At 43.3% G+C, this 27,444-nt stretch overlaps 1 protein-coding gene across 1 annotated transcript in view; it reads left to right on the top strand.

The window, feature by feature from the left end:
• Nucleotides 1–23,225, top strand: part of LOC108802216 (electromotor neuron-associated protein 1-like) — a 44,783-nt gene extending 21,558 nt beyond the window's left edge. Inside the window, exons 2-3 of the mRNA XM_018574086.1 lie at nt 22,059–22,160; nt 23,176–23,225. Coding sequence (XP_018429588.1) covers nt 22,059–22,160; nt 23,176–23,225 — 152 coding nt within the window. The remainder of the gene's footprint in view (nt 1–22,058; nt 22,161–23,175) is intronic.
• Nucleotides 23,226–27,444: the final 4,219 nt, after the last annotated feature.

The raw sequence follows: 27,444 nt of genomic DNA, 5'->3' as shown, positions 1-27,444 counted from the left end.
GGAGGCCAGGTTACCCAAGTAGGAACCACTGCACCACCATGTTCAGGATGTGTGCCAGGCAAGGCATGCATGTGAACGGCTTTACCTGGCACAAGATGGTGTAGTGTCAGCCACCTCTTAGCCTGCCCTTGAGGAGCTGATAAAATATCTGGCCCAGTGTGATTCCTGTCTCCCAGGCATACCAGCTACAACACAGCATGGCAGCATTTTTCCTGGGTCATTACATAGGTTGGTTGCTTGGGGAGGATTATTGGTTCTGACAAGTTATGGAATGAGGGCATTGAAGAGAAGGGGGTAAAGGTGACTGAACACGAGTTGAAACCACCAGCTCCAGCGCTGTGCCCCATCCTGCTTCTTCCCAGCCACTGGAAAAATGAACCTACTGCTCCATAAAAAAGTTGTAACATCCCTTCCAATGCTTGCTGGACCACATGTCTGTGGTCATGTGGACCCTGCACTGACTGCATGGTCCAGCCATGTGGGGACATTATCTTTTACATGCTGATGGAGGGCAGGGATGACTTTCTGGGTGATAAAATGGCATCTGCGCATCTGCCACTTTAGTGCAGCACAAGCCACAGTGTAATTAAAGGGTGCAGACTCCACAGGCTGGAGCAGTTGCAGCTTTGAAGCCAGTAGTGTTGCTAAGCTAGCATTGAGGCATGGGGGTGATTGGGTGACACATTTTTCTTGCGCTCCAGCAACTGGGGAAGAGACACCTACCTGGTCAGGGATGCTGCTGTAGATGGTGGGGTGGGATTAGGAGACTTACAGCAAGGTTTAAGCCCATTATTGGCCCTACTCTGCATAGCCCCATGCTGATCCTCTTCCCTGCTTTGATGTGCCTTTTAAGGTAAGCCTTTCAAAACCCTTGTCAGATTTTCATCCCTATGGCTTAAGACTGTTACAGTTAGTGCAGATGGAGATTCTTGTGGAGTGAGGTGGAAAGGGTTCGAGTGAGGAAGAGGAGTGTGTGCCTAAGTAATCCAAGCCTATTTCCACGTACACTGACATCAGGCTGCTGAAAACCCTGACTTTTATAGACGGGGGATGGCACATAAGAAAACCCACTTTATTGGCCATACTAAGCCACCTGACCACAGATCAAAAGTCGAGGAATTACATGATTGATAATTGATTGCTGTGGTAGCCAGCGGTCACATTAGTTTGCCATTTTCCCAAACGGCAAATTACTTGAATTCAGGCCGAACTCGAGGTCGACCCTAACCCCAAGGTCAAGAGATGCTAAATAAAGTAGCTCAGTTGATATTGTAGAGATAACTGCTATTAGAGAACATGCCCAGGCGACATAAGATCTTGATCTTGGCTGAGTGAGTCTGCTTATATTTTATTGCCAAATAGGCTTTTAAAAATAGCTTCATTTAATTTTAAGCAGAACATCTCAGACGGTTATTCCAGCCATCGAATTGCTTTCATTACCAGACCCATTGGAAAACTTACACCACAATTATGACTCGAACTGAACTGAGTATCTGACTTAATTCATAAGTGATCGCCTGTCTTGATAATTTAGTGTTGAATCAGTTTTATTAGCATTTTTAACAGGTTTCATAACATTCAGTATCAAAACTCAAGAAGGGTACAAAAAGTACAAACAAGACATCAGGCTACATGAGTATGTGCATTGAACATTGGCGGCCTGGCATGGACAATCAAGGGTCGGTGTAGAAGGCGACTTAAATTCGGTTGTCTTGATAATTTAGCCAAATATAGCAATTGTATGAATTTTTTTTTACATATTTATGTGAAATTGACCAGATTCATGTAAATGGTCATTTCAGTATGTACTTAATAGTATCATATTTTATTTAATTATGGCAAGAAGTACTTTTTTAAGTAAAAATAATAATTTCCTCAGGTAACACAGACACGTCCCCTATTGGTGCATGCAAAGTGTGTATTTTATGAAGGGTTTTTTTTTTAACCATTTATTTACCTGCCTTTCAATTGGATCAAATATCCTGCTCAGATTATAAAGTAATTTCTAAAAAAAATCTAAATAAATCAAGTCATTACTTGACCTGTCTACTCCATTGAGTTACTGTCTGGTGCAAACAACCAATCACAAATCTCCACTTGTTTGGAATGGGAGCCGTTTTACACAGAACTGGAAACAACAATGCAGTCCTCCTTTAAACTACTTTCATATGTAAGTTCCAGTAACTTGTAACCATGATTTCTGATATCTTTATTGTTCTATAGTGGAATAATATTGTATATCTATGGTTCCATAACCCTAATTTATGGTATTTACTCTTTATAAATGAATTCTAAGGTCAGTTTATTCTTTTATACCATAATATGATCATAATTGGATAATATGAAACAATTCAGGATGCTTGCGCACTGCACATTTCTATATTACGGTATATGCAGTGCAATGAATGGAAAACAGTGCACAGCTTTTCAATTTATATTTTAAATGTTATAGGTTTTTTTTCTAAATGCCAATGACATAAACAACCAGTAACATATAAAAGTACATGTGTTATGTGAAATTATTTCGTCATAACAATAAAATGCTATATAAAATATATTACGTGTCTGCGTCATCTTTTTTTTTTTTTTTCTTCAGATATTGCTTCTTACATTTATTTTGTTATTTAGCAAATAATATGTAAAGAAGTGAACAAAACCATCCTCCTGTGCAGCATGTTGTCTGCTATATAATGACAGATACAATACAATTATATCTCTCCTTTTTCTGGCTTTTAGCTTTGTAACCGACTACCTGGTGGGTTTGACTACTATAGACATCCATTTCTTTCAGAAATCATGTTGACTTGTGTGCTCACAGTATCAGCATTCCCTACTTATCTCTCTCACAAATAGAAAGGACATGGCTAAGTTTATCGGTCAGCTTTCCATTGTGCCTAGTTGTGGTCTGGTGTAATTTTTAAATATCCGTTAACTATTTAGATGTGACCAAGATGCTCCCTACTTGATTAAGGGTAAAATGACATATGATGTATACTTCACTTCATTAGCTTTCTATGAAAAGTCTGGAAACATTCCCAAATTCCTCCTTGCTACTTTATTATCTGGAGAGAGATACCTGTACTTGTGACATCATAAGGTTAAAACATAGCATATGGAGTCAGGACCAGACAAAATGTATGTATGAACGATTAGCAGTCTTAATAATATAGTGGCTTTCAGGATAAAATGTAATGAATTGTCTGCTTTAAGGGCAGACCAGAGATGCTGTCACTGGTGACAACTCGCCAGCAACAGGATTGTGCGATCTGATTGGTGTGAATTGAGTGCCATTAGAAAATAATGGCACTGCCAACGCGATCAGCGGTGGTGTGCGATTCCGTGACCGCCCAGCCATCCGCTCGGTTTGGTGCATGATGACCAGGCGGTCATGGATTGCACACCACCGCCGATTGCGCTGCCAGTGCCATTATTTTCTAATGGCACCCCAGTCGTGTCAGGCAGATTGCGTGGTTTCCCACCGCAATACCACCCTGCCCAAGCGGTTGCACACAATCGCGGTTGAAAACACTGCGCGTTTATTCGCATGCAGATGAGGGGGGCAGCGGGGCTGGTTTTCATTTTTTTATTTCATTTGTAAACATTTTTAATTTCCATTTTATTTTATTTTAACTTTTATAGCCTTTTTAATTTTTTTACATTTTTAATTAGTTATTATTTTTTACTTTTTTTCCCTTAACCTTGTTGCATCTGCATTTGGAGGTGACGGGTACTCTTTATTGACCCTGTCACCTCCAACACAGAAGTTCTAGCACAGCCCTGTGCTCGTTCTCCTGTGACAATAACGAGCAGTGGTCGGGAACAGGGGCTGAGGGAGTAAAGCTTTGCCATGCGCTGCCACAGTTAATTTAATTTTTTTTTTTAAAGAAAAAAATACATTAAAAAAAGCGGTGCCCGGTATTTTTAAAATTAGCAGTCATCAGCGGCTTGTGAGCCGCTGATGACAGCTATTAATTTAAAGGGGACAGTCTGCTGACCATCAGCTTATAGTAGAACTGTAAATGCCAGGTCCGTACGACGTACTGAGCTGGCCAGCTGGAAGCACTTTTGTAGCTCCGTACGACGTACGTCCTTGGCAGCGAAAGGGTTAAGGAGTCGTTTAACACCATTGCAGCAGAGAGGTATTTCATGATCTATTTTGAAGCAACTAGAAATAGACTGGAAAAAAATCAATACTGGTCACATTTCTGAAAACTGATAACATCAGAGTGTATTACAAGTCCTGCCATTAAATCTAACAGTTGAGCGGGTATTATGGCTTATAGGCGGAAAAGAACATAATACATAATGGCATGGAAAATATTTATAAATACTCGTTTTATTTTCACTCTAAAAGCTCAATATTTTCCTGGAAAAGTAATTTAGATGATGTTGCTCTGCACAGTGCAATTAAAATGGAAGTGATAGCAGCTACAATTGTGACAAAGAAGATAAAAGGAACAAAACCAAGCTCTCGACAAGCAATTTTCTGTGACACAGTTCTTGTAATTATAAAGACAAGTAAATATTTTATGTTCACATATTTTTTGCATGAAACGTATTTGTTATATATTGTATTCACATAATGAAAGAGAAACAAAGAGAGTATGATATCCTAGCGAAATATTCCCTTTCTTTTTATGTCCTTTTTTCTGCTATGTGAAACGCTATACAAATTTGTTTTTATAATTCTTCATTGCAGTGAGTGATGGTTTGATCCCCTGCCATGCTTCTATTCCTGTCTGTGACCACTTTGAAAAGATCTCACTGCCGTGGCACAAAAACATACATACTGTACACAATCTCACACACAAACATTCTCACACACGCACACCAAAATGTAATTTTTTTTTTAAGATCCACCCAGTCTCCCTACCTTCTGAGAACTGGTGTGGACCCTCAGCCTGGGGTCCAATGTGGGCTGCTGTGCTGTGACGGAGCTCCTTCCATGCGTGCATTGCTTTTACAGCTTCCTTGTGCACCCTGTAGGGGTGTCGGGAGCCAGAATGTGACGTCACTCCGGTCCAGGCATATCTACAGGACACGTGAGAAAGCTGTAAGCAATGCATGTATGGATGGAGCTCCCTCGTGGCCATACCCGCAGCCCACCCCACCTCAAGCTGACACTCGGCGCTGGGCAGCATATTTTGAATGGTCGCTTGGCAAGAGAACTGATAGTGCTGCTCTAGCAGAAGGCTGAGAAGTCTCTCACCTGCAAAAGTGGAAGGCATGCGCGCGACCCACTGAACACAGGGTCATGACCCACTTTTGGGTCACGACCCACCAGTTGAGAACCGAAGTTTTAAACCAATGTCTTCATTGGGCTAGTGTAGTTGAGAGTTGTGTGCATTTTGAATAAGCTGCCAAAGCAATTCAAATTCTGTACAAAAATAATTTTGAAAAAATGACTATTTTCTAAACATTAAAGTGACACTAAACTCAGGAGTTAAATCTTAAAAATGCATTCAAATACAATAACTATTAACAAAAATGTATCTTATTCGTGAATCATCTCTGAATTGGTGCTGACACTGTCCTTCCTTCTGGAGGGTGGCTACTAGACATGTGCACTGCCAAAAAATTTGTTTAGTTTCGTTTTGTTTTAAATTCGGATTTGTGTTATTTCGTTTTTCGGGATTCGGGTGTGAAAGTCAATTCGGATTCGGACGAAATTCGGTAGCGGTAGTTCGAACGTTCGTTTCGTTTTTGGTTCTTATTCGTTTCTTATTCGTTTCGTTCCTCCGTTTGCAGCAAAGTGACATTTGAGGGGGAAAAAATGTTTTTCTCCTTCTTTTAATGTCACTTTGCTCCAACGAACGAAACAAATAAGAAACGAATATGAACCGAAAACGAAACGAACGTTCGAACTACCGCTACCGAATTTCGGAAATGGAAATTCGGATTCGTTTGCATTCGTTATGTCTGTAATTGGGATACATCCGAATGTCCGAATTTCCGAAAATTCGTCCGAATTTCGATTCGGAACGAAACGAATCGCACATGTCTAGTGGCTACTTTTGTTCCCCATGGCTCCTGTGTGTTTTGTAAAGAAGCCATTACTCCCAGCTCACTCCTGTGATGGACTACAATCTCACGTTTAGTTTGTAGTCTATCACAGGCGTGAGCTTGGAGCGGTGGATTCTTTACAACACACACAGGGACCATGGGGAACAAAAGAAGCCACCCTCCAGAAGGATGGACAGTGTCGGTATGAATTCAGAGATGATTTGAGGATCTACATCCGAGTGATACACAGATTTGTTAATAGTTAATGTACTTGAATGGATTTTTAAGTTTTAACTCCTGAATTTAGTGTCACTTTAAGGCCAGATTACAAATTGATACGTAGTGATATTTTAGTTCTAATAATAAACTAAGCTGTATGAGCGAATAATACATAGCAGATGGGATTTTACTCATCAGTAGCATTATGATACTGTGCTACCTTCCGTGTCGTGTCCTATACATATTATTAGTACCATGGTGGAGGTGCCTTTGTAGTGTCTTCATCTAATTGGCTTGCCCTCTGTCTCTAATTTGTGTGTGTGGTGAGCACACTTCTCATAAAAGCAGTAGAATGAACAGTGATATATCTTTTACTGGCAGAAGAAGCAGAACCATTATCTTTCAGACATAGCGCACACAAGGCATTATGCAAAACATCATTGATCTCCAAGCCGAGTTCTGTAGAATAGAAGATACTGCCAGCCCTGCTGGGAGACCTCTTACCAGAGATCAATAACATTATTGTATCCTCTGCAATGTATGAGATGCAAATGTAGAAGAAATGAAACAGTCTAAAGAGTAGACACTAAACTAAAACTCTAATCTAACTCTTTAGGATTTTATGGATAAAAGAGGGGCTATTGAAACTACTAAATGTAGCCAAGTGACCATGTGACCTATGTTCCTGTGGTAGATACAGATCAAATATGTCCATCAACTTCAATACACTATACTGATTGACAGAGTACTGAACATATGCAGTAGTGGGTCAAGCAAAGCCCCCAATTTATAATAGGAGATGAGCAGTTATCATGTTTTTTCCATTAAGCTACAACATTCTGTGAAGAAGGAATAGATAGAGTGGTGAGGGTGTTAGAACCCCTGTTGGGTTTTTACTGCAGTTGTGTCCCGTTATATAGATTTACTCCCTCTAACTCCCTCAATTACCAATATCCCCAGAAAATGGAAATGAGGGTAACTCCATAATTTTGAGATGCCACCAAAACACTTGCCCCAGTAACAACTGTCTAAATGTAGTTATGCATGTCTTGAATTTTGGTAGATTTCTGTTTTGGCCAAAATTCGAGCTGTGTGTGGGCTTGTCAGAACCACCCGACTTGAAAAAGTTCAGCAGAGCTGGGACTGCATCCAATCAGCTGCAGTCACTGTTAGGGTTTTCGGACAGACGCACGTGCCATTTGCCTGAATACAATAGATGTCAGGGAAGATTCCTCCATTCATGCTGTTTTTTTTGTTTTTTGTTTTTTTTATAAATTCTTTATTGTCGCAAAGGTAGCATGTACATGGTACGTATACATACAGATACAACTGAAATAATTCTAGTGAGAACACCAATAACACATTACAATCAACTAAACTCGGCCATCTGGGTAGCCCTTCATTTAGACTTATAGATATAGAACAGGTGGAGTCGAGATCACTATGCACGTGAATGTGTAGCAGAGCATCCACCGGTGGAATAACAGTTGGATACCGTGGAGGCCTGAGAGGGAGGGGGACATACATATCATAGAAGAGGTATACATGCTCTGGCTGCATTCAGTAAATGCACCAGAACCGAGCGGGAGTAGCTTTTCACTGGGAAGTGGTTATGGTGGAGAAGGAAGAACGCCGGGTCATCCGGGACGGTGTGATCTGTAAATTTTTGCGCAATGAGGCGGACCTGTGTCCAGAAAGGTGTCAGAGATGGGCAGGACCAGAAGATGTGAAGCATATCCGCAGGGGAGGAGCCGCAGCGCCAGCAAATGTCCGGATTTGCCCGTGACATCTGGTGAAGTCTATGAGGGGTCCGGTACCACCTCGTTAGGATTTTGTATCCCAGTTCCTGGTATCTATTGCAGATGGATGACTTCAGGGAGTGGCGCAACAGCTTGGCACCTTCCTCCTGTGAGAATTGTATCCCCAGCTCCCCCTCCCATCGCTCAAGGAATCGGAGCGGGGTCTCCAGGTCTGCAGCCAACACTAGTTGGTAGCATAGAGAGAGTGTTTTAGTTATGGGTTCCTTGTCAGAGCAGATTTGCTCAAATAGTGTAGGCTGTTTTCGTGTAGGAGGTAGGTAGAGGAAGTGAGGAGAGAAAGTGTGACGGTTGGTGCAGGCGCCAAGTGTCGAGACTTTCAGAATCTGGGTCCTCAGGGGAGTTTCTATGTATTTGCCAGTGAGGACCCTGGAGGAAGTTTCCCCCTGCCAGAAGGCGGCGAAACGGGCCGGCCTCCAGACCAGGGGGGAAATCCGGAGCCCCCAAGATCGCATAGGGGATGGATCAGGGGATATTTGTTTGTGTATGAAGGCCCATCGGGCTGCCCTCCAAGTGGAACCTATAGTCGGGTGTGTTCTAATTAGTCGGGGTAGGCGTCCCTCGTACCACGTTAGACCAGGTAGGGAGATCTTGGTCACAGATTGTTCCACCTGTATCCAGGGCTTGGTGGCGCCGTGACAGCACCAATCAATGACCCTGGCCAAGTGTGAGACTATGTGATAAAAATGGAAGTCGGGAAGGGCTAGCCCCCCCTTGGCTTTGGGGCGTCTCAGAGTCGCCAGTTTGATTCGTGGGGCCTTGCCGGCCCATATAAAGTCGGACACCATTGCTTGCAGGGAGCGGAAAAAAGAGCGTGGAACCATGATCGGGAGGGCTTGGAAAAGATATAGGAACCGCGGAAGGACATTTTGTTTGATGACATTACAGCGGCCTGTCCAGGAAAATGTCGAGCGTGCCCATCCTTGAATGTCTGTTTTGACCTTTTGTAGAAGTGGGGGGAAATTGAGGTTGTAAGTGTCCGACAGGTTCCGTGGAAGCTTTATCCCTAGATATTGGAGTGCTGTAGAGGACCACTGATAAGGAAAGGTCTGTTGTAGGCACGCTAGTAATTGAGGGGGAATAGTCAAATTTAGAGCCTCCGACTTCTGGGTGTTTATATGGTAGTTCGATAGCTCGCCGTATCGCTGAAGGGCCTGGAGTAGATTAGGTATGGACGTGTCCGGTGTCGAAATGAAGAACAGGAGGTCATCCGCATATGCTGCTATTTTATGGGCCTGTCCCCCCACCTCAATGCCATGGATATCAGGATGTGCTCTAATGGTGCGGAGCAGGGGTTCAAGGGTCAGGATAAAAATGAGGGGTGAGAGTGGGCAGCCCTGTCTGGTGCCATTAGATATGGTGAACGCTGACGAGAGTGTACCGTTAACGCAGACCCTGGCTGTCGGGTGGGAATACAATGCCAGAATCCACGCTAGCATGCTCTGACCCATCCCGATGTGTTCCAACGTGAGACGTAGAAAAGACCAGTCGACCCTGTCGAAAGCCTTCTCGGCGTCCGTGGACAAAATAAGGCTCGGGATGGACTTCGACATGGCCGAGTGAATGATGTTGAGGGCGCGGGTGGTGTTGTCGCGGGCCTCTCTAGATGGGACGAATCCCGCCTGGTCTGGGTGAATTAGAGCTGGGATGTGGGGGAGCAATCTCATGGAAAGGACCTTCGCCAACAGCTTAGTATCCACATTCAGCAGGGATATCGGTCGGTAACTGGGGCATAGCGTTGGGTCTTTGTCAGGCTTGGGGATAACTACCACATGGGCCGATAAGGCATCCCTCGGGAGGGGGTTGCCCTCTCGCACTGAATTCCATGCAGCAAGCATAGGGGATGACAGCAAGGCGGGAAACGTTTTGTAATACTGGAGGGTAAAACCGTCTGGGCCCGGAGCTTTGCCAGTGTTTGATTGTTTAAGGGCAATCTCAAGCTCCATTGCCGAGATCGGCTCCTCCAGGGAGGCTCGGGTCTCCGGGGTCAAGCCCGGCATGGCAGAGGCTTCCAGATAAGCTCGGATGCGGCGTTGCCGGTTCGTCATGGATTGTGCTGTCTGGGGGCACGGGAGATTATAGAGGGTTGAGTAGTAGTCTCTAAACGCGGCGGAGATGTCATCTGTCAAGTGACACATCCTACCAGTAGGGGATTTAACCATGGGTACGTAGGTCCGGGAGCGCTGTTGGCGGAGTGCCTGCGCCAAAGAACGGCTGCACTGGTTGCCATATTCATAGAAGTGTCTGCGACACTTGGAGAGCGTGGCTTTGGCCCTGTCTAGGTATGTGTTACGGAGGGACTCCCGCAGGGTGCGTAGTTGGGACAGTAGGGTCGGGTCTTGGCGTCGTTTGTGTAAGAGTTCGAGCCCATGGATCTGGGATAGGAGATTGGATTGAAGTCTTAAGCCCTGTTGTTTCCGTCTGGATCCTAGTTTAATCAGAGTGCCTCTTATATAGGTCTTATGGGCCTCCCAAATAGTGTATGGCAGACAGTCCGGCGTGGATATCCACGCTAGCATGCTCTGACCCATCCCGATGTGTTCCAGCGTGAGACGTAGAAAAGACCAGTCGACCCTGTCAAAAGCCTTCTCGGCGTCCGTGGACAAAATAAGGCTCGGGATGGACTTTGACATGGCCGAGTGAATGATGTTGAGGGCGCGGGTGGTGTTGTCGCGGGCCTCTCTAGATGGGACGAATCCCGCCTGGTCTGGGTGAATTAGAGCTGGGATGTGGGGGAGCAATCTCATGGAAAGGACCTTCGCCAACAGCTTAGTATCCACATTCAGCAGGGATATCGGTCGGTAACTGGGGCATAGCGTTGGGTCTTTGTCAGGCTTGGGGATAACTACCACATGGGCCGATAAGGCATCCCTCGGGAGGGGGTTGCCCTCTCGCACTGAGTTCCATGCAGCAAGCATAGGGGATGACAGCAAGGCGGGAAACGTTTTGTAATACTGGAGGGTAAAACCGTCTGGGCCCGGAGCTTTGCCAGTGTTTGATTGTTTAAGGGCAATCTCAAGCTCCATTGCCGAGATCGGCTCCTCCAGGGAGGCTCGGGTCTCCGGGGTCAAGCCCGGCATGGCAGAGGCTTCCAGATAAGCTCGGATGCGGCGTTGCCGGTTCGTCATGGATTGTGCTGTCTGGGGGCACGGGAGATTATAGAGGGTTGAGTAGTAGTCTCTAAACGCGGCGGAGATGTCATCTGTCAAGTGACACATCCTACCAGTAGGGGATTTAACCATGGGTACGTAGGTCCGGGAGCGCTGTTGGCGGAGTGCCTGCGCCAAAGAACGGCTGCACTGGTTGCCATATTCATAGAAGTGTCTGCGACACTTGGAGAGCGTGGCTTTGGCCCTGTCTAGGTATGTGTTACGGAGGGACTCCCGCAGGGTGCGTAGTTGGGACAGTAGGGTCGGGTCTTGGCGTCGTTTGTGTAAGAGTTCGAGCCCATGGATCTGGGATAGGAGATTGGATTGAAGTCTTAAGCCCTGTTGTTTCCGTCTGGATCCTAGTTTAATCAGAGTGCCTCTTATATAGGTCTTATGGGCCTCCCAAATAGTGTATGGCAGACAGTCTGGCGTGGAGTTGAGTTCAAAGTAGGTACGAAGGTCTCGCTCTATCTCCGGGACAAGCCCCGGGTCCTGTATTAGTGTCTCGTTCAGACGCCATTGCCACCCTCTGGATACCCGTGGGGTCATTTTCAGCGTGAGGAGGATCGGGGCGTGGTCTGAGTATGTAATATTGCCTATCCCTGAGTGTGCGACCAAAGGTAAGGTGCTGTGATGAACTAGAAACATATCGATGCGCATGTAGGTGTCGTGGACTGAGGAGTGGAAGGAGTAGTCCTTGTCGGTAGGGTGGTGAATACGCCAGACATCCGCCAGTTGGTGGCTATGTAGGCATTTCTTTAGTCTACGCAGGGCAGTGAAGGGCAGGTGTGACTTCTGATTGGTTGAGTCCACCTCTGGGTCCAAGTGGAAATTGAAGTCACCTCCCACCACCAGGACCCCCTCCCTAAAGTCATCCATCCGCAGCAGGACCCGTTCCAAAAATGCCACTTGACCCTGATTCGGGGCATAGACATTGACTAGGGTGATCTTCTGATCTCCCAGCGTGCCCTTGACCATTAGTAGGCGGCCCTCCTCCCCCGCGTACACCTCCACCACCTGCCATGGCACCGCTCGGTGAATCAGAATGCTCACACCTCTGGATTTTTTGTCTGGGGAGTAGCTATGATACGATACTGGGTAGTGGCGATCACGGAACGAGGGAGCCCCGCCCTCAGCAAAATGCGTCTCCTGGAAGAAACCCACCTGTATTTTCTGGCTGCGGAGATCTGTGAGCACCATCCTCCTTTTTTCGGGCACGTTGAGGCCCCTAACATTCAGAGAGAAAATGTTGAGATCAGTCATGTCTGACATCCTAGTGAGGTAACCCTTCGGGAGGCAGGGGGGAGGTTGAGGGAGGGGGGGAGGTTGTAGGAGGAAAAGAGAGGAGCAACAACACAGACAAATACGGGAGAGGTAGGAATGTACTTACAGGTAGAGGTAGGTAAGGTGAAGTCAAGGGGGTCAAAATCCCTTGAATAAAATCAACTAACAGGTGAACGCTGCAGGAACAGACTAATGGGGGAACTAGTCTGAGCACGGCGGAGCCGAGCTCCGTGAGACAATAACTTGATAATCAACTTATACAAAACGAATAATAAGAGAGAATAAGGAACACAGAACCAAAAGACCAACGCTAAATCAGGCTACCATACACCCAGACCGGCACCATATAGTGTAAGGTATCCGCCCCGGGGGGACTGGACATTCAGGAGGGACGGGTGTGGACTCCGCCACTCATTTTTGGAGACCGAGCGATGGGGGGGAAGCGGCCCCAGGGGACCCCTGCGGCACCACTCCGTTCCGCCGGGAGCAAAAGGCCGACCCGGGACCGCGTGCCCCCAACGCCCCCTCACATCTCTTCCTCCGCCTGAGAGTATCCCCCTCTGGTCAACATAATGGGCGAGCTAAATCAGGGGGAGGAAGTGCGCCCAACCTCTAAGCAATATAACATTGTGAACATTCAACAATTTGATCGCATAGAGCAAGGGAAAAAAAAAAGAATAGGGAGTGTAAGGGGGAGCCGGATCATGGAGGGAAGGGCCCCTGGGAAAGTGGGTCCCCAATCTTCTCAGCTTCGGGGCCCTGACGCTCCATTCATTGAGCCAGATCGGGCCAGGAGAGTCATGCGGCAAACAGCCAAATCTCCAAACGTGGGGGGCCGATCTCAGTAGACCTGCGAAGGAGCCCAGGGGGGGTCTACTTTAAAAGGATACTGGTCGCATAATGTAGAGGCGGAGATCTGGAGGCTGTTAAAGGGTGACAGAACCTAATGAGACCCTTGGACCCACTTGTAGATGAAACAGCGACAGGAATCTTGAATGTCAGTGGGAAGTCCATAGGGTCCCGGGTGTCTCGGCTGTGTCTGGGGGTGGGGAATCCAGTCATCTCCGTTGTAGGTAGCATCCTTAGCCGCAGCCGCATCAAGGCTCAACAGGACCGCGCGGTTCCGCGGGTCGTCGGTTGGGTGAGGCAGTAGAGGGATCCCGGCGGGCCCGCCGGAGCTGTCTCGGCTTCTGGGTCGTCGGCTGTTCATCCGGTAAGTAGGCCAGCCAATCCGGGAGATGTATCACTGGGATCTGAAGTAGATCACATAGGGCCGGTACATCGTCAAGTGTGCGGACTGTGAATGAGGTGCGGACATGCAGGCGAATAGGATACCCCCACCTATAGGAAGCACCAGCTTGGAGGATCGCCGAGAAGAGAGGGCGCAGCATGGCCCGGCGCCTTAGTGTGTTGCGGGACAGATCCGGTAGTATTTGTAGGCCCGCCCCGTCAAGTTCCACAGACCGCTTCAGCCATGCTTGGCGGAGTACATCCTCCTTCACGGGGTAGCTCTGAAGCCGGCAGACAATGTCCCTCGGACGGGACACATCCGCGGAGGGAGGGCCGAGCGTGCAGTGCACTCTGTCTAGTAGGATGTTCTCCGGGGCAGTGTCTGGGAGTAGGGAGCTGAACACTGCTTGTACAGTGGGCCGGAGGTCAGATGGAGATGTCGCTTCCGGTAGGCCTCAGATCCTCACGTTCTGCCGGCGATTGCGATCTTCCAAGTCCTCCATACGCAGTTGGAGTATCGCAAGATGGGGCTGCTGCCCCTCTAACTCCTTGACCCGAGCATCAATCAGCGCACAGGTGGCGGATACCGAAGCCACCTCTGTGGAGACCTCTTGTACCTCCTGTCTCACCTTTCGTAGGTCTCGTTGGAGCGCTGCCTCTACCCGGGTGACCAGAGCCGCGAAATCCTCCTTGGTCGGTAGGTATTTCAATAATGCCCGGAATTCCGGAGGGACGTCCATCGGCTGCCCCCCGAGAGGGTACGGATCAGTGTCTGCTGAATCCGAGTCGTAATGCCGAGGTGAGGAGTCTGGATGGGGTCTCGCTGGGCGCAGGGGGAGAGAGAGCGTCTCCGGCCTCGTGGTGTGCGCGGGAGATGAGGGTCAGGCTCCATGTTGGAGGGGACGCGGCCTCGGGTCCTGTACCTCGTAGAGGCGAAATATTGCTGCAAAGAGGGGGTCCCGGACTGGGATGAAGAAGCACCCTCCTTCCTGCGTTTAGAGGTCATTTGGTGGGATCCGATCGGGTGGTATAAATCGTCCGTTATAGTTGTAAAAGTAGTGATAGTCACGGAGCTCGGGTATCACACGTCTTACTCCGCCATGAGCAGGACACGCCCCCCCCCATTCATGCTGTTTACTATGGTTGGGGGCAATCAATTGGTTCAGCCCCACAGGGTTGAGTTTAATTTTTGATTTGTTATTTATTATATTATACTTTACTTTTTAACACTTTTTTTATTTAACTTTGTTGCTGTCACAAGGGGGTTAACAAGCATTGGCAGGTACTCTTTATGGAGACTACTAAATCCTGGGTTGTCTCCCTATGGGCACCTAGGTTTACACCTCTCCCCCTTGTTTGACCCCAGGAAGGTGCCGCCCTAGGCAAACGCCTACTTTGCCTCGCAGTAAATACGCCCCTGTGTACCGGGGGTTTGCGGTGTTGGTGTATATTCACATATTGATATTGTGGATTCTAATAAAGCTTTGATTATTATTGGAGAACTTTGGAGTGCGGTCTGTTTGGACACTGAATCGGTTGGAGGTGAGAATGCCCCTGTTTGACCAGCACCATTGGAGGCTCCAGAACTTGATAGTGACTGGAGAATTGGAACGGTGAGATCTCCTTGTGTCTCCAAACCGGGCTTCCGGGCACTGAGAGGAGTGAGGGATGTGACTCAGACAATAAAGTGCTTGGATCTCATCACCTTTGCCTTCTCACTACCTGCCTATTCACAAAATGCGAAAGGCAGGAGGAGAGATGATGTTACATCATTGCCCCCTCCTTTTCTCCTTCAATCACGGGATGCCTTTGATACTTTGAGAAAATGACAAGGCATTTTGTGAACAAGGAAGTAGTGAGGAGGCAAGGGTGATGAGGCCAGAGCTCCTTACTGTTAGAGTCGCATCTCTCACATCCCACAATGTCCAGAACCTGAGAGTTCTGTGTAGGAGCCGGCATGCAAGGTAAGAATTTAATACTTTGCAGCCACCCTCCACACATAACACACAGCTTTTTAGTGGCAATTTACACACCCAATGTCGTGTGAAAATTACCTTTTTTTCCCCAGATTTCGGCTTTTAATATAATCTGAAATTAACACCTACAATTCAACCAACCCAATAACTGAACCTGGACTAAATACATATAGTCATCCCGTAAAATCTTACTGTCAAAGGACAATAAACCACATCCTCTGCGCCCAGGGCCAAAACATTATTGGTTCACTAAAAGTATATGCAGCACACTTCATATGTTAGCGGAGTGCTAGCCACATGATCTAAACAGTAAGGTTGGAATGAAAGTGGTACCATTTATTGGCTTCCTCAAGGGTTTTAATGCCTGGCAATGAATTGGAACATGTTTGGAAACCTTGCTTCTTTGAAAATAATGATATAAATTCAATGTGTTAGTGAAACAATTGCTTGAATTCCTTTTACAGGTAAGCATGATTTGATTGCAACCTCAGAGAATAATTTAATATAGGCCTTGTTCCCATTCCCTAGCAATATTGTAACTGATTCTGAACCTCTGTCCTCCATTCATGGTTTCACCGGCCACATTTTTCTTTGCATGGTTTACTGGAAAAAAAAAAAAGGGTTATAAATGCGTACATAACACAAAATCAAAGCATAGTTTTTAGAGGCAGCGAATAGTATTTCTGAAGATGTGTGTATCGACATCGACTTTAAAGCAGTTTGGCACAGACATCTAATAGCTATGGTGCCAGATGGTTCCCTTACCTTAATAAATTAAACATCTACATACATAAATGTGGAATCATGTGTATGCATTTCCTGCTGAAAAATTGACTATATATGCAATAGATCAAAATGACTAGCACAGGATGACTATCATTTTGATGCTTAATGGTTGCTGGAGCCTGATATTAAAGAGGAGGTGGATATGGTGACATCATTCTGCAATATTTTACAACATAATTATCAGCAGTATAATAGGCAATATGTGCATGGTACAATGATCCTTCTAAAGCAAAAGACGAAATATCCGCCACAAATCAGTTACATTGCCCTCAGTTTTAAAAATTGTAGTCCCATTCACAATGTTATATTCACTTTGTTATTAAAGCTCATTCTCCCCACCTTTGCTGACATGTTTCCTGAGTGAAGATCATTTGATAACATCTGTTCCTTAATGTGAAAACCGTCTTTCTGTACTATGACTTGTGCTTCTCGAATAAAAAGAGAGGGGTCCTCACTACCTCATCTACATTTCGTGGAAAGTAGTTTCCTGTCCATAAACTTTGTCGAGTAGCTCTTTTCTGAGTGCTCCTTCCCCAAATGGGGGGAAACATGTTCATATAACACCATAGGCTGCAAATAATATCTCTTTACCCCTGCCCTGTTTGTATTTGAACCATGTTGATGTTATGTAACCTCAGGTCAATTTCTGAACCTGAATTTTGTATGAGTGATTGGTATGTCAGTGATTCTGTCTACATTTTTTGGTACGTGTGCTGAAATTGCATGAAATAAAGATTTTTTTTTGTTATGGTTGTAATGTTTTGTTATGCTGTAAGATGGTTTGTTATTTGGACATGGAAAAGAATAAAACGTTTAAAAAACTTTAATAAAGAGCAGCTAATTAAAAAAAATTAAGAATTTATTAAAAACCAGAGGGACCATCTCTTCAATAGGGAGACAGCGATATATGTTTTAGGTAGAGATGGGCAGTTTTTATTACTGTCAGTGTTTATGTGATTCTGATCACTTTCTGTCCTAGAGAAGAGTATTGTCCATGATACTTTGCTTTTTTGCACTAGCAGTTATACTAGCAGTGTTTATTTATTTATTACAGGTATTTATATAGACAATTATACACCGTTTTACAAATTGCACATTCACATCAGTCCCTTCCCTAAAGGAGCGTAGAATCTAAGGTCCATATCTGACATGTATTCATACACGCACACACATACTAGAGCCAATTTTAGATAGGAGCCAATCAACCTTCCAGCATGTCTTTGGAGTGTGGGAGGAAACCGGAGTACCCAGAAGAAGCCCACACAAGCACACGGAGATCATGCACACTCCCTGCAGATACACCAAATACACAAAGGTGTAGCAAAAGAAAAAATCTGCAAAACAAAATCTTTGGGGAAAAAACACACCAGGTAATAAAATTGAGAAACTTAAATAAGCCACATAAGGAGTAAAGAAGTGAGCTATGGAATGAGGAAGGGGGGAGTCACAAAAGTATTTGATAATGATTTAGAAAATCATTGTTCAAAATGAGTCCCTATCTCTTGTATGCAAAAGTTTCCAGTTAAAAGGTTTTCCTTTCCTGAGTATGTTTGTCCCAGAGACAAAGAACATAAAGGGCTGTGAAAACTAGATATCCATTCTAACCTTTACCCATCGTATAAAAATTATGAAAAAGAGTATAGTCTTGGCTCCTATTTTAATCTTCAAGTAAATAAAAATTATGTATATGCATCTCACAGTTGTTTTTCTCTTCTTTGTTTATGAGCTGGGATCCCCAATCTTGAAGCAAAACTTTCCTCTTCCACTATTCTCAGCCTCTAGCTAAGAAATGAGAGTGTTCTCTGTGACGAACAGTTTAAAGTATACCTAAAGGCAAATCCTTTTTCATTTTGGGAAGATTAGGGAATGGTGAAAATCCCTGAATGCAACTGACCCTGTGTAAAATGACACTTGCAGATAGTCTGCAAGTGCCATTGAGTGATACAATGTAAAAATGGATTGTTACTAATAATACTTAATACTGTAGTAACATTAGAGTTTCTTGTGTATATATGATTGTATAATAGCGATATCCAGATACCAGTTCAGATACCAATGCTGATACTTGTCATTTTCATGAGAACTACCAGGGTTGCAGCTGGGACCCAGCTCTGGCTCTCGAACACTGTCCTGAAATCATTAGTCTGCATTGTTTTAGAAAAACTGTCACATGACAATAAACAGAAATGTATCAGTACTTGTATCTGTAAGTACTTGGGCAAGTATCAGTACTTGTATTCGCAAAAAGTGGTATCGGTGCATCCCTTCATTCATATTTATAAAAACAAAATCATACATTAAAACAGAGGTATACAAATCCCAGGAAATCCGTGTGCTCCTTACAAATGACAGCTGCCTCCTAACTTTTGAATTTTTCTCTAGTCTAGTCTTGGAGCTCGAAAAGTATCTGTACTTGTACCGAGTACAGTACTTGGTATCAGGCGTCCCTATTGTATAATATACACTATATTGCCAAAAGTATTGGGACACTCCTCCAAATCATTGGATGCAGGTGTTCCAATCACGTCCATGGCCACAGGTGTATAAATTCATTTGTAAAAGAATGGGTCGCTCTCAGGAGCTCAGTGAATTCAAGCGTGGTACCGTGATAGGTTGCCACCTGTGCAATAAGTCCATCCGTGAAATTTCCTTGCTACTTAATATTCCACTGTCAACTGTTAGTGGTACTATAACAAAGTGGAAGCAACTGGGAACAACAGCAACTCAGCCATGAAGTGTTAGGCCACGTAAAATGACAGAACGGCGTCAGCGCATGCTGAAGCGCACAGTGCACAGAAGTCGCCAACTCTCTGTAGTCAATAGCTACAGACCTCCAACCTTCGTGTGGCCTTCAGATTGGCACAAAACAGTGCGTAGAGAGCTTCATGGAATTGGTTTCCATGGCCGAGCAGCTGCATGAAAGCCTTACATCACCAAGTGCAATAGAAAGCATCAGATGCAGTGGTGTAAAGCACGCCGCCATTGGACAAGGGTTGGCAAGGGTGGGCCAACTCAATATGGAACCCTACAGACTAAGACTGGGATGCCTTTAAAGTTCATGTGCGTGTAAAGGCAGATGTCCCAATACTTTTGGTAATATAGTGTATGTATTTGAATTGTGGGTTTTTATTGTTTAAACTATATTTAACCCGTTTGCTGCCAGAGCCATTCCTGGCATTTTTTTTTGTAAATGCCCTGAAGATTGCTTAAAACCCCCTGCCGCAAAAATTAAATATTTTCTGAAAGCAGAAAACCTGTAGAATACAATGATGGCAGTTGCAATTTTTTTAATGTCAAACAATATTTGTGCAACTTTTTATCAAACCCCAACTTTCAGTAAAAAAAGCTCTTTACATTAATTTTAGTGCACATAAACACACTATAATACCCATTTATATGGTAAAATATAAAAGATGAGTTTGTGCCAAGTAAACAGATACCAGACATGTCAAGCTTCAAAGTTGCATGCACCCGTGAAATGGCAAAAATCTAAAGTACTCAAAAGATTTCCATAGGTGAAGCTTTAAAAGCCTTCATATGTCATCAAAATGTGTAAATAATGGCTCTAGAATTATTGCTCTCACTCTGGCGTGCGTGGCGATACCAAACATTTGAGGCACATTGGTCAGCTTCATACGTAGGTGCACCAGATATGTATTTGCATGTGTATGTGTTTCCATGTGGGGGTGGGCAACTTAAAAAAAAATATGTTTTTTTAAAATGTATTTTAACTTTATTTTTTTTACTTTATTGCTATCACATTGCTCACAAGATATACAGCCACCTGAAACACTTCCAATATAGGGCCGACAGTCAGCTTTATACATGTAAGCAAACTTACTGTATGGCATGGAAGCAGCAGTGAAAGATTTATTGGGAAAGACTTAAAGCGCTTTGTTATCCGGGGCTCCGTTAGAGAAATACAACTTCTTTTTCTGTATTGCTGACAATGGTTTTACTAGACAGAAAGTAAGGGAAGCGCTGCAACAGGGATACAGATAGAATGTGCTGCTATTGAAGAGTTCCCCTCAATTTTTAAACCTTTAGAATTTGGAAAACTCCTGTTTGAACACTCATTAATGTCTTACTGAAATAGGTGTAGGTATACCCCACTGAGTGGCTGCCAATGTACAACGGCAGCCACTCAGAGCTTTTGCCTCTGAGTGCCATTGGAACAGTGTTTATTACAGGCACCAGTAATGTGCATCTGCTCCCCAGTCTTGTGATTCAGGAAAACCGGTGCTAGGCCTATAATGAGGCGGCCTGAGGTGGGTGCCTCAGGCAGCTTCTCATTGGGTCACGTAACTTGTATTGGGAAACTTGTATTGTCATATAAAATAAATCATTGCCCAGTCATATACAATCACTAGAAATTATACTGATTGTATATGCCTGAGCAATCTTCGTTTTTTTTTTTTTTATATAACAATACAAGATTCTATTCCTTACATTGCTTAGCAATGTAAAGAATAGTAACTTGCATTCCCATATAAATGATTGCTCAGCTTCATTGCCATAGACAAACAATCAGCAGCATGCAGGGTCACTCACTAACTTAGGGCCACACACACACACATCTCTGGCAAGCTTCCAGCTGTCACACGTTCGCCATCTCCGCCTCTCCTTCTCCTCAGCTTGGCTCCCGCTCTGACATCAGAGATCACTCTGCCGGGTCACTGGGTGGGCGGAATGGTCTGACAGGAGGCGGCTGCGGCCCAGATCCTAAAAAGCCACGGACCGGTACCGATCCATGTCCTGGAGGTTGGGGGACTCCTGTCTTACAGCACTTAACAATCTATAAGGCTCTGTCTGGTGTCCCGCCTAGCAACTGGCAACCAGTAACATCAAAGAGCTGGGCAGGTTACTGGACACACTGTAGGGACACCCCTACGGACATTCCTGCTAGACAGCATAGCCAGGTTTTGGACCTTTGCACATACCAACACAGCAGTTAGGTAGTACAGCCTGGTCCAGCAATTACCCCAGCTTATAACTACACAACAAAGAGTAGTGAGCATGCTGATGAAGTCATTACTACACTCTCCCCAACTATAAGCATATGAGCAAAGCAAGAGAGCCCTGATTTCCTCTCCCAGTATGGGTGCTGCTTTACAGGGGATTACAAGAGACTGATATATAAAAACTAATCAGACACCAATTACATTTAAAGACACATTTAATTAATTTTTATAATTGTAATTGATGTTTTTTATATATATCTGTTTGCTGTTCAATCTGTAGTGTTAGCATGTGTGTCACTACATTCTTAAGGCAAACAGCAATGGTTAAGTCAATCATTTTAGTTCACGTGGTGACAAAGATAGCTTATGTGATAAGGTGTTTGAAGCCTTGTGGTTCCTGGTTGTTCTCCTGTGCTGTGGAAGAAAGCCTTGTTTGCACTGGACAACATTGGAATGTCAGATGCCTTCAGAGTGAATGCTGGGAATCCAGGGTCTGAGCTTCTCCTGCTCTTTGCTGTATTGTGTGCATTTGTACAGTACTGATGCGGATACTGTCAAACAACAGATACTTGTATATACAGTTACATAAAAATCCATACTGCACTTAATAACATACTGCTATCTTCTTTACAGGAATTCGCTCATGGAATATCAGCCTTGGTTCCTGTGACTTGGATGCACAGCTCAAGCTCTTTGTGACAAGGCACCTTGCTAATTTTTCTCCAGATGTCAAAGGTTTGATTATATTCCTGTTATATCGCCCTAATGACACCATTATGCACCCTTATATCTATTAATAGACAGAACACAGTGTACAATGTACATAAAATGTAATTAATAATAAGGGTTAACACTGTCGATACAATAGAATACCACTTTCCTGAAAATGATAAACAAAAAAAATATAGGTGAACAACAGAGTGAAATCCTGGTGTACACCATTTTACATGTGGGTATAAGAAAAGGGTCAGACCACTTTAAATTGGCGATAGTTAAAGGTAGCTTTGAACATTCAACAGTTCTCCGACCTCGATCCTAAATTCATAACTGCTATAAGTATACAGTGCTTACAGAGAAAATTCACCCCCACCCCCCAAAATAAAAGTTTAATATTCTATTGTCGTAGAACATTGAATGACAGTGGATTTAATGTAGTTTTTTACACTGATTAATTATAACAAAGTGGAAAAGATCTCTACAAAGTGAACTCAATTAATTACAATAAAAATACGCAACATAAGTGATTAAATACGTATATACCTCCTTTATGACACGTCACTGGTGCAGCCAATGCTTTGCCAAAGTCACATAATTAGTTATTTGGAGATCACCTTTGTGTTGCCAAGGTGTTTCAGGTGATTGTTGTATAAATGCATGAGTATCTGGAATCTGGCAAGTCATTACTGTGGCATATTCTACACTATGAAGACAAAAGAACACTCAAAACAACTCCATAAAAAGGTGATTGAAAAGCAGAAGTCAGAGGATGGATACAAATCACGAAATATCCCATGAAATACAGTTAATTCAATCATTAAAAAATAGAAAGCGCATGGCACAGCTCATGCACTCGGGTATCTGGGGATTCCTGCCGAAAGTACCTGCGGTTGTCAGGATGACAGCGGCCGCATCTGACCCTGACTCTACGCATATAATCGTACGTGGTACGATTATCTGCAGATTGGGAGAGAATCTTTTTTAGGGGCGCAAACTCTTTGCGTTCAGGTCAAACATCTCTCCTGTTCCGCAGGTAATTGCACCATTTATGATTGCATGTGGACAGTGATGGACACCCGCTGACACCCTGTCATTAGCTTGAATGGGCACATGTGTTTTTATTAGTACTGAATCATATTTCTGCTGTTTTAATAATGTAATATATGCATATGTACAGTTAACCTAGAGGCATTCAGTATTACAGTGCAAAGAGTAATAATAATGGGAAAAGGGAAATAGTTTTTTTTTTACTGATCTTACTATATAAAGGTCATCCGAAATGTCTCTGTGAGCGACTTTATTTCTGTTTTTCTAGAAACCTTATTAAATAAGCCTTCTTGCTTGTAGTTTTGTACGTTTTACTATTGTGCTAGTGTCATGCGTTATGTTCTATGCTTCCTTCTGATCATGGCATCACAGAGGGTGTTGATTAGATTAATGTAGTTACAATGTTTCAAAAAGGTGCTTTGCTGCCATCTAGCCGTGACAAATGTATTACAAGACAGTCTGTCAATGTAAAACAACATGTTCAGCTACAGATTTATACGGGAATCATGTATTTGATGCCTTGAGAGTATTTATAGATTTATTTTTAGGAAAATCTTTTTTTTCCAACTGCAAATCATGGATCTTTCTGGAGTCTTTAACTGATTATTAACGCTTTAAAATAACGCTGGGTGGTAGAATGGATCTGAATTACAATGAAAGATTGAATTCTTTCCAGATGTAAATAACTACAAAACAGTTTATGGCAATATAACTGCCAAAGACAATTATGAGAATATATGACATATGTAAAAAACTAAAAATACAGACTGGAAAAAATAGCAGAAACAACGAGAACGGTACATTAAAAACAACAAAAAATAAAGTTCCTTAAATTGTTACTATCTGTAGAAAATAAGTCAAGACAACTGGACTTGCTGTATTTTTCTTGAAGACGTTTCACTGGTCATCCAACTAACTTTCTCAATTCAGAATTCTGAAATGATAAAGCTAGTCAGATGACCAGTGAAACATCTTCAAGGAAACTACAGCAAGTCCAGCTGCCTTGATTTATTTTTTTTACAGATAAACTATATCCTGTGTATGGTATAACCTGGAACCATATTATTTCTTGATCATACAGTACAGGACACAGGCAGATTCAAAGACAACTTGTAATATAGCAGTACCTTTAGGTGATTGGACACTGGCTAGAGCTGCAGGACCCCATATAACCCCTCCCACAGCAGGGGATCCTCAGTTTTTTGCTAATGCCCTTAGATGACTGGTGTCTCCCTCTCCTAAGAGAAATGATATAGTTTAGTCTTAACTTCATGATGTCTTCAATCAAGCTTTCTAAAGCTGCATGTGGTCACGCAGGGGGGGGGGGGCTTTAGGGGCCAGGGCACCACAAGGACAATGACTGAAGATGTGTATCCTGCGTACAGAGACCATCTTGGCACATAGTGCAGTGCATTGGGTTAGCTTCGCAGTGCAATACATTTTTGTTTTTGGCAGTTGAATTTTATCTTACATGCTTTTATTTTACCTGTAAGTAGAGCTGAACAAAATATATTTGATAACGGAATGATGCGAAGGATGTCTCACAAATTAACAATGTTTACCATCACAATGGCAATGTACTGAATCTAGTTGCTATGTTACAGAGCACTTGTAGCAAAGTATGAAGTTCTATTTTCAAACCAGATCAGAACTTCTCTTGTCCAATCTGCATGTCTGCGGGGACCCCAGTGCACAGCAAAATTCAGGAGGTATTGATTCACCCTGTCAGGGATAGGGATGAGAATCTCTTTTCTATTCATTACATTGCAATTGTTTAATCAGATTTATCCTACAGAATTCAAACTGTTTTCTGTCAGTTTTATGAGTTCTTCCCTTTGTGGCAGCATCCCAGGGATAAGTTCTTGTCAGTCCTGAGCTCAGGCAGGAGATAGGGCATCCTCTGTGAGGCCAAAGCCTTCTGCTCTACCTTATCGGTCCATAATGCTTAAAAAACGACACATGGACAGGGATCTTCTCCAAGGATCACTTTATTTTATTTCGACTAAAAAACATCAAAAACCATGCGCTTTAGTCATAGCTAATATACAAATCCATATATACAATCTTATATACTCCCAACCTCCAAATAGTAGGTGGAGGTTGGGAGTATATAAGAGAGTACATGTGGATGTGTATATTAGCTATGATTAAGGCCTAGGGTTGGGCTGAAACGTGTAAGCTGTTTTTGCTAATTTTATGTTGAATTAAAATAAAGTGATACTTGGGGAAGATCCCCCTCCATTTGCTGGTGATGTAGCATCACGGACTTGTAGCCAAGTATCTCAGCTGTTAATACATACATGTTACGAATAAGATTAGTTTATTTAAAGCATACAAATGATGGCTCTGTATATTTTACTATCAACACTTATTTGTTTATTGAAGACATGGAAATTATGTAATTCTCTGTTAGTCTTCCTCTGTCTACCACATGCAAAAGGCCACTTGGCAAAGGTTCAACTTTGATCTTATCCAAACTGAAAGCCGTAGAGTTGACATAAGGTATGAGGTAGGTGTTTTTATATTTTCTTCTTTCCTTTTTACTTTTATAGACTTTACTTTTATGAGTTCTAGTCTAAACAGGAAAGGAAAAGAATACATATGTAAAAACCTTTTTGTTCTACTAACAGATCTGTTTAGAGACATATGATATGAAAAAGATGTTATTAGACTTTGATGTACATTGTTTTAAAATTAAGTCACCCGGCAGTTTTGCTTTCTTGACTTACTCTTATTGGTGTGAAGACTGGAGTAGATTCTTGGTATCTCTGGGCACACAACAGCATTTTATGTTATGGAAATATCTTATGTATTTTTTGTTTCTTCTTTAAACTAGAACTGAAACCAAAACTTTTTTTTTTTAGTTTTGGATAGAGTAATGGAGGGTTACAACCCCTCTCAACTTTTTTTTTTGCAATCTGTGTTTAACAGCCACACCAGGAAATGAGAGGAGAGCCCTCCAAAGTGGGCAGCAGGATCACCAGAACTAGTGCCCCCATTGAAAGATTTACCATCTATTCCTGTTCTGGTGATAACCCGAAATGTGGCATTTTCGTTCACTTTCAGTCACCAGGACAAATAGAGAGGGTGAACCACCCTAATAGACAAACAGCAAATGGCTTCAGATTCACTTTAATTGGAAGACATTTGCTTTTACATGAGCAATGCTGTTCTGCTACCTAAATTACATTCAGGAGGTATTGATTCACCCTGTCAGGGATAGGAATGAGAATCTCTTTTCATTACATATGAAATTGTTTAATCAGATTTATCCTACAGAATTCAAACTGTTTTCTGTCAGTTTTATGAGTTCTTCCCCTGTGGCAGCATCCCAGCGATAAGTTCTTATCAGTCCTGAGCTCAGGCAAGAGATAGGGAATCCTATCAGTCCTGAGCTCAGGCAAGAGATAGGGAATAACTATCCTTGACTGGTAATGTTGTAATTTTAACAATATAATAGTGGACATTCAGTTTATTACATGTGCTGGCTTATCAATGACTTTTCAATTTCAGTCTGCTGCCAAATGTGCTCTCCCAAAACTGACAAAAAATACAATTTCCTCTCTCTGCAACCATGGCAATAGTGCTGTTTATAGAAGGGTTTCCCAGAATTTTCATACCCCCTGCTGAGAAACCGGAGTTTCGCTTCAATTACAAATAGTTCACAAATTAAGCACACGGGACATTCAGTCCTTCCTGCACTGGGCTGGATTCCATGTAGGTATACATTTCTGTTCTCTGCAGCTTCCAGCCTTAGAATAGTGGATTCTCTTTGAGATTCACTTTTTGCCCATTTGGAATAAGGGATTGTCATTGTCTTCAGTGCTTTGATAGGATGATTAGTTTATTATAGTTTATTCACTGAAAATGAATATTTATAATTATATGTAATATGTATGTTTCTTTTTAATAAAATGAACTCCTTGCACTCCCTTGCACTTATCAATCAAACTGTCTGAATAAGGAATTATTTTCTCATATCAGCAAATAATTTTAAACATTCATTCCCCAAAGGACAGTTTTCATTGTTTGCTGTAAGACAGCACATATTGAGACAACTTATCCTGTGGCCTGAACCAATAATTAGGTAGGTATATTCCAAGTTGAATGAGGAAGCCTGGGTAGGTTGTTCCGCTCTGAGTTGCAGTACCAGCGAGTTGTAAAACTGCTTTTCCCGCTAATATATATAAGTCAATATGCTGGTACCCATTATTCACACATGAATGACAATCTGCAAACAGATACTTCTAGATAA

This window comes from Nanorana parkeri, unplaced genomic scaffold, assembly GCF_000935625.1.
Source record: "Nanorana parkeri isolate BGI_ZX_2015 unplaced genomic scaffold, ASM93562v1 scaffold2730, whole genome shotgun sequence".
NCBI classification, from domain to species: domain Eukaryota; kingdom Metazoa; phylum Chordata; class Amphibia; order Anura; family Dicroglossidae; genus Nanorana; species Nanorana parkeri.
The sequence above is the reverse complement of the archived record's forward strand: the minus strand, read 5'-3'. Positions and strand labels throughout refer to the sequence as shown.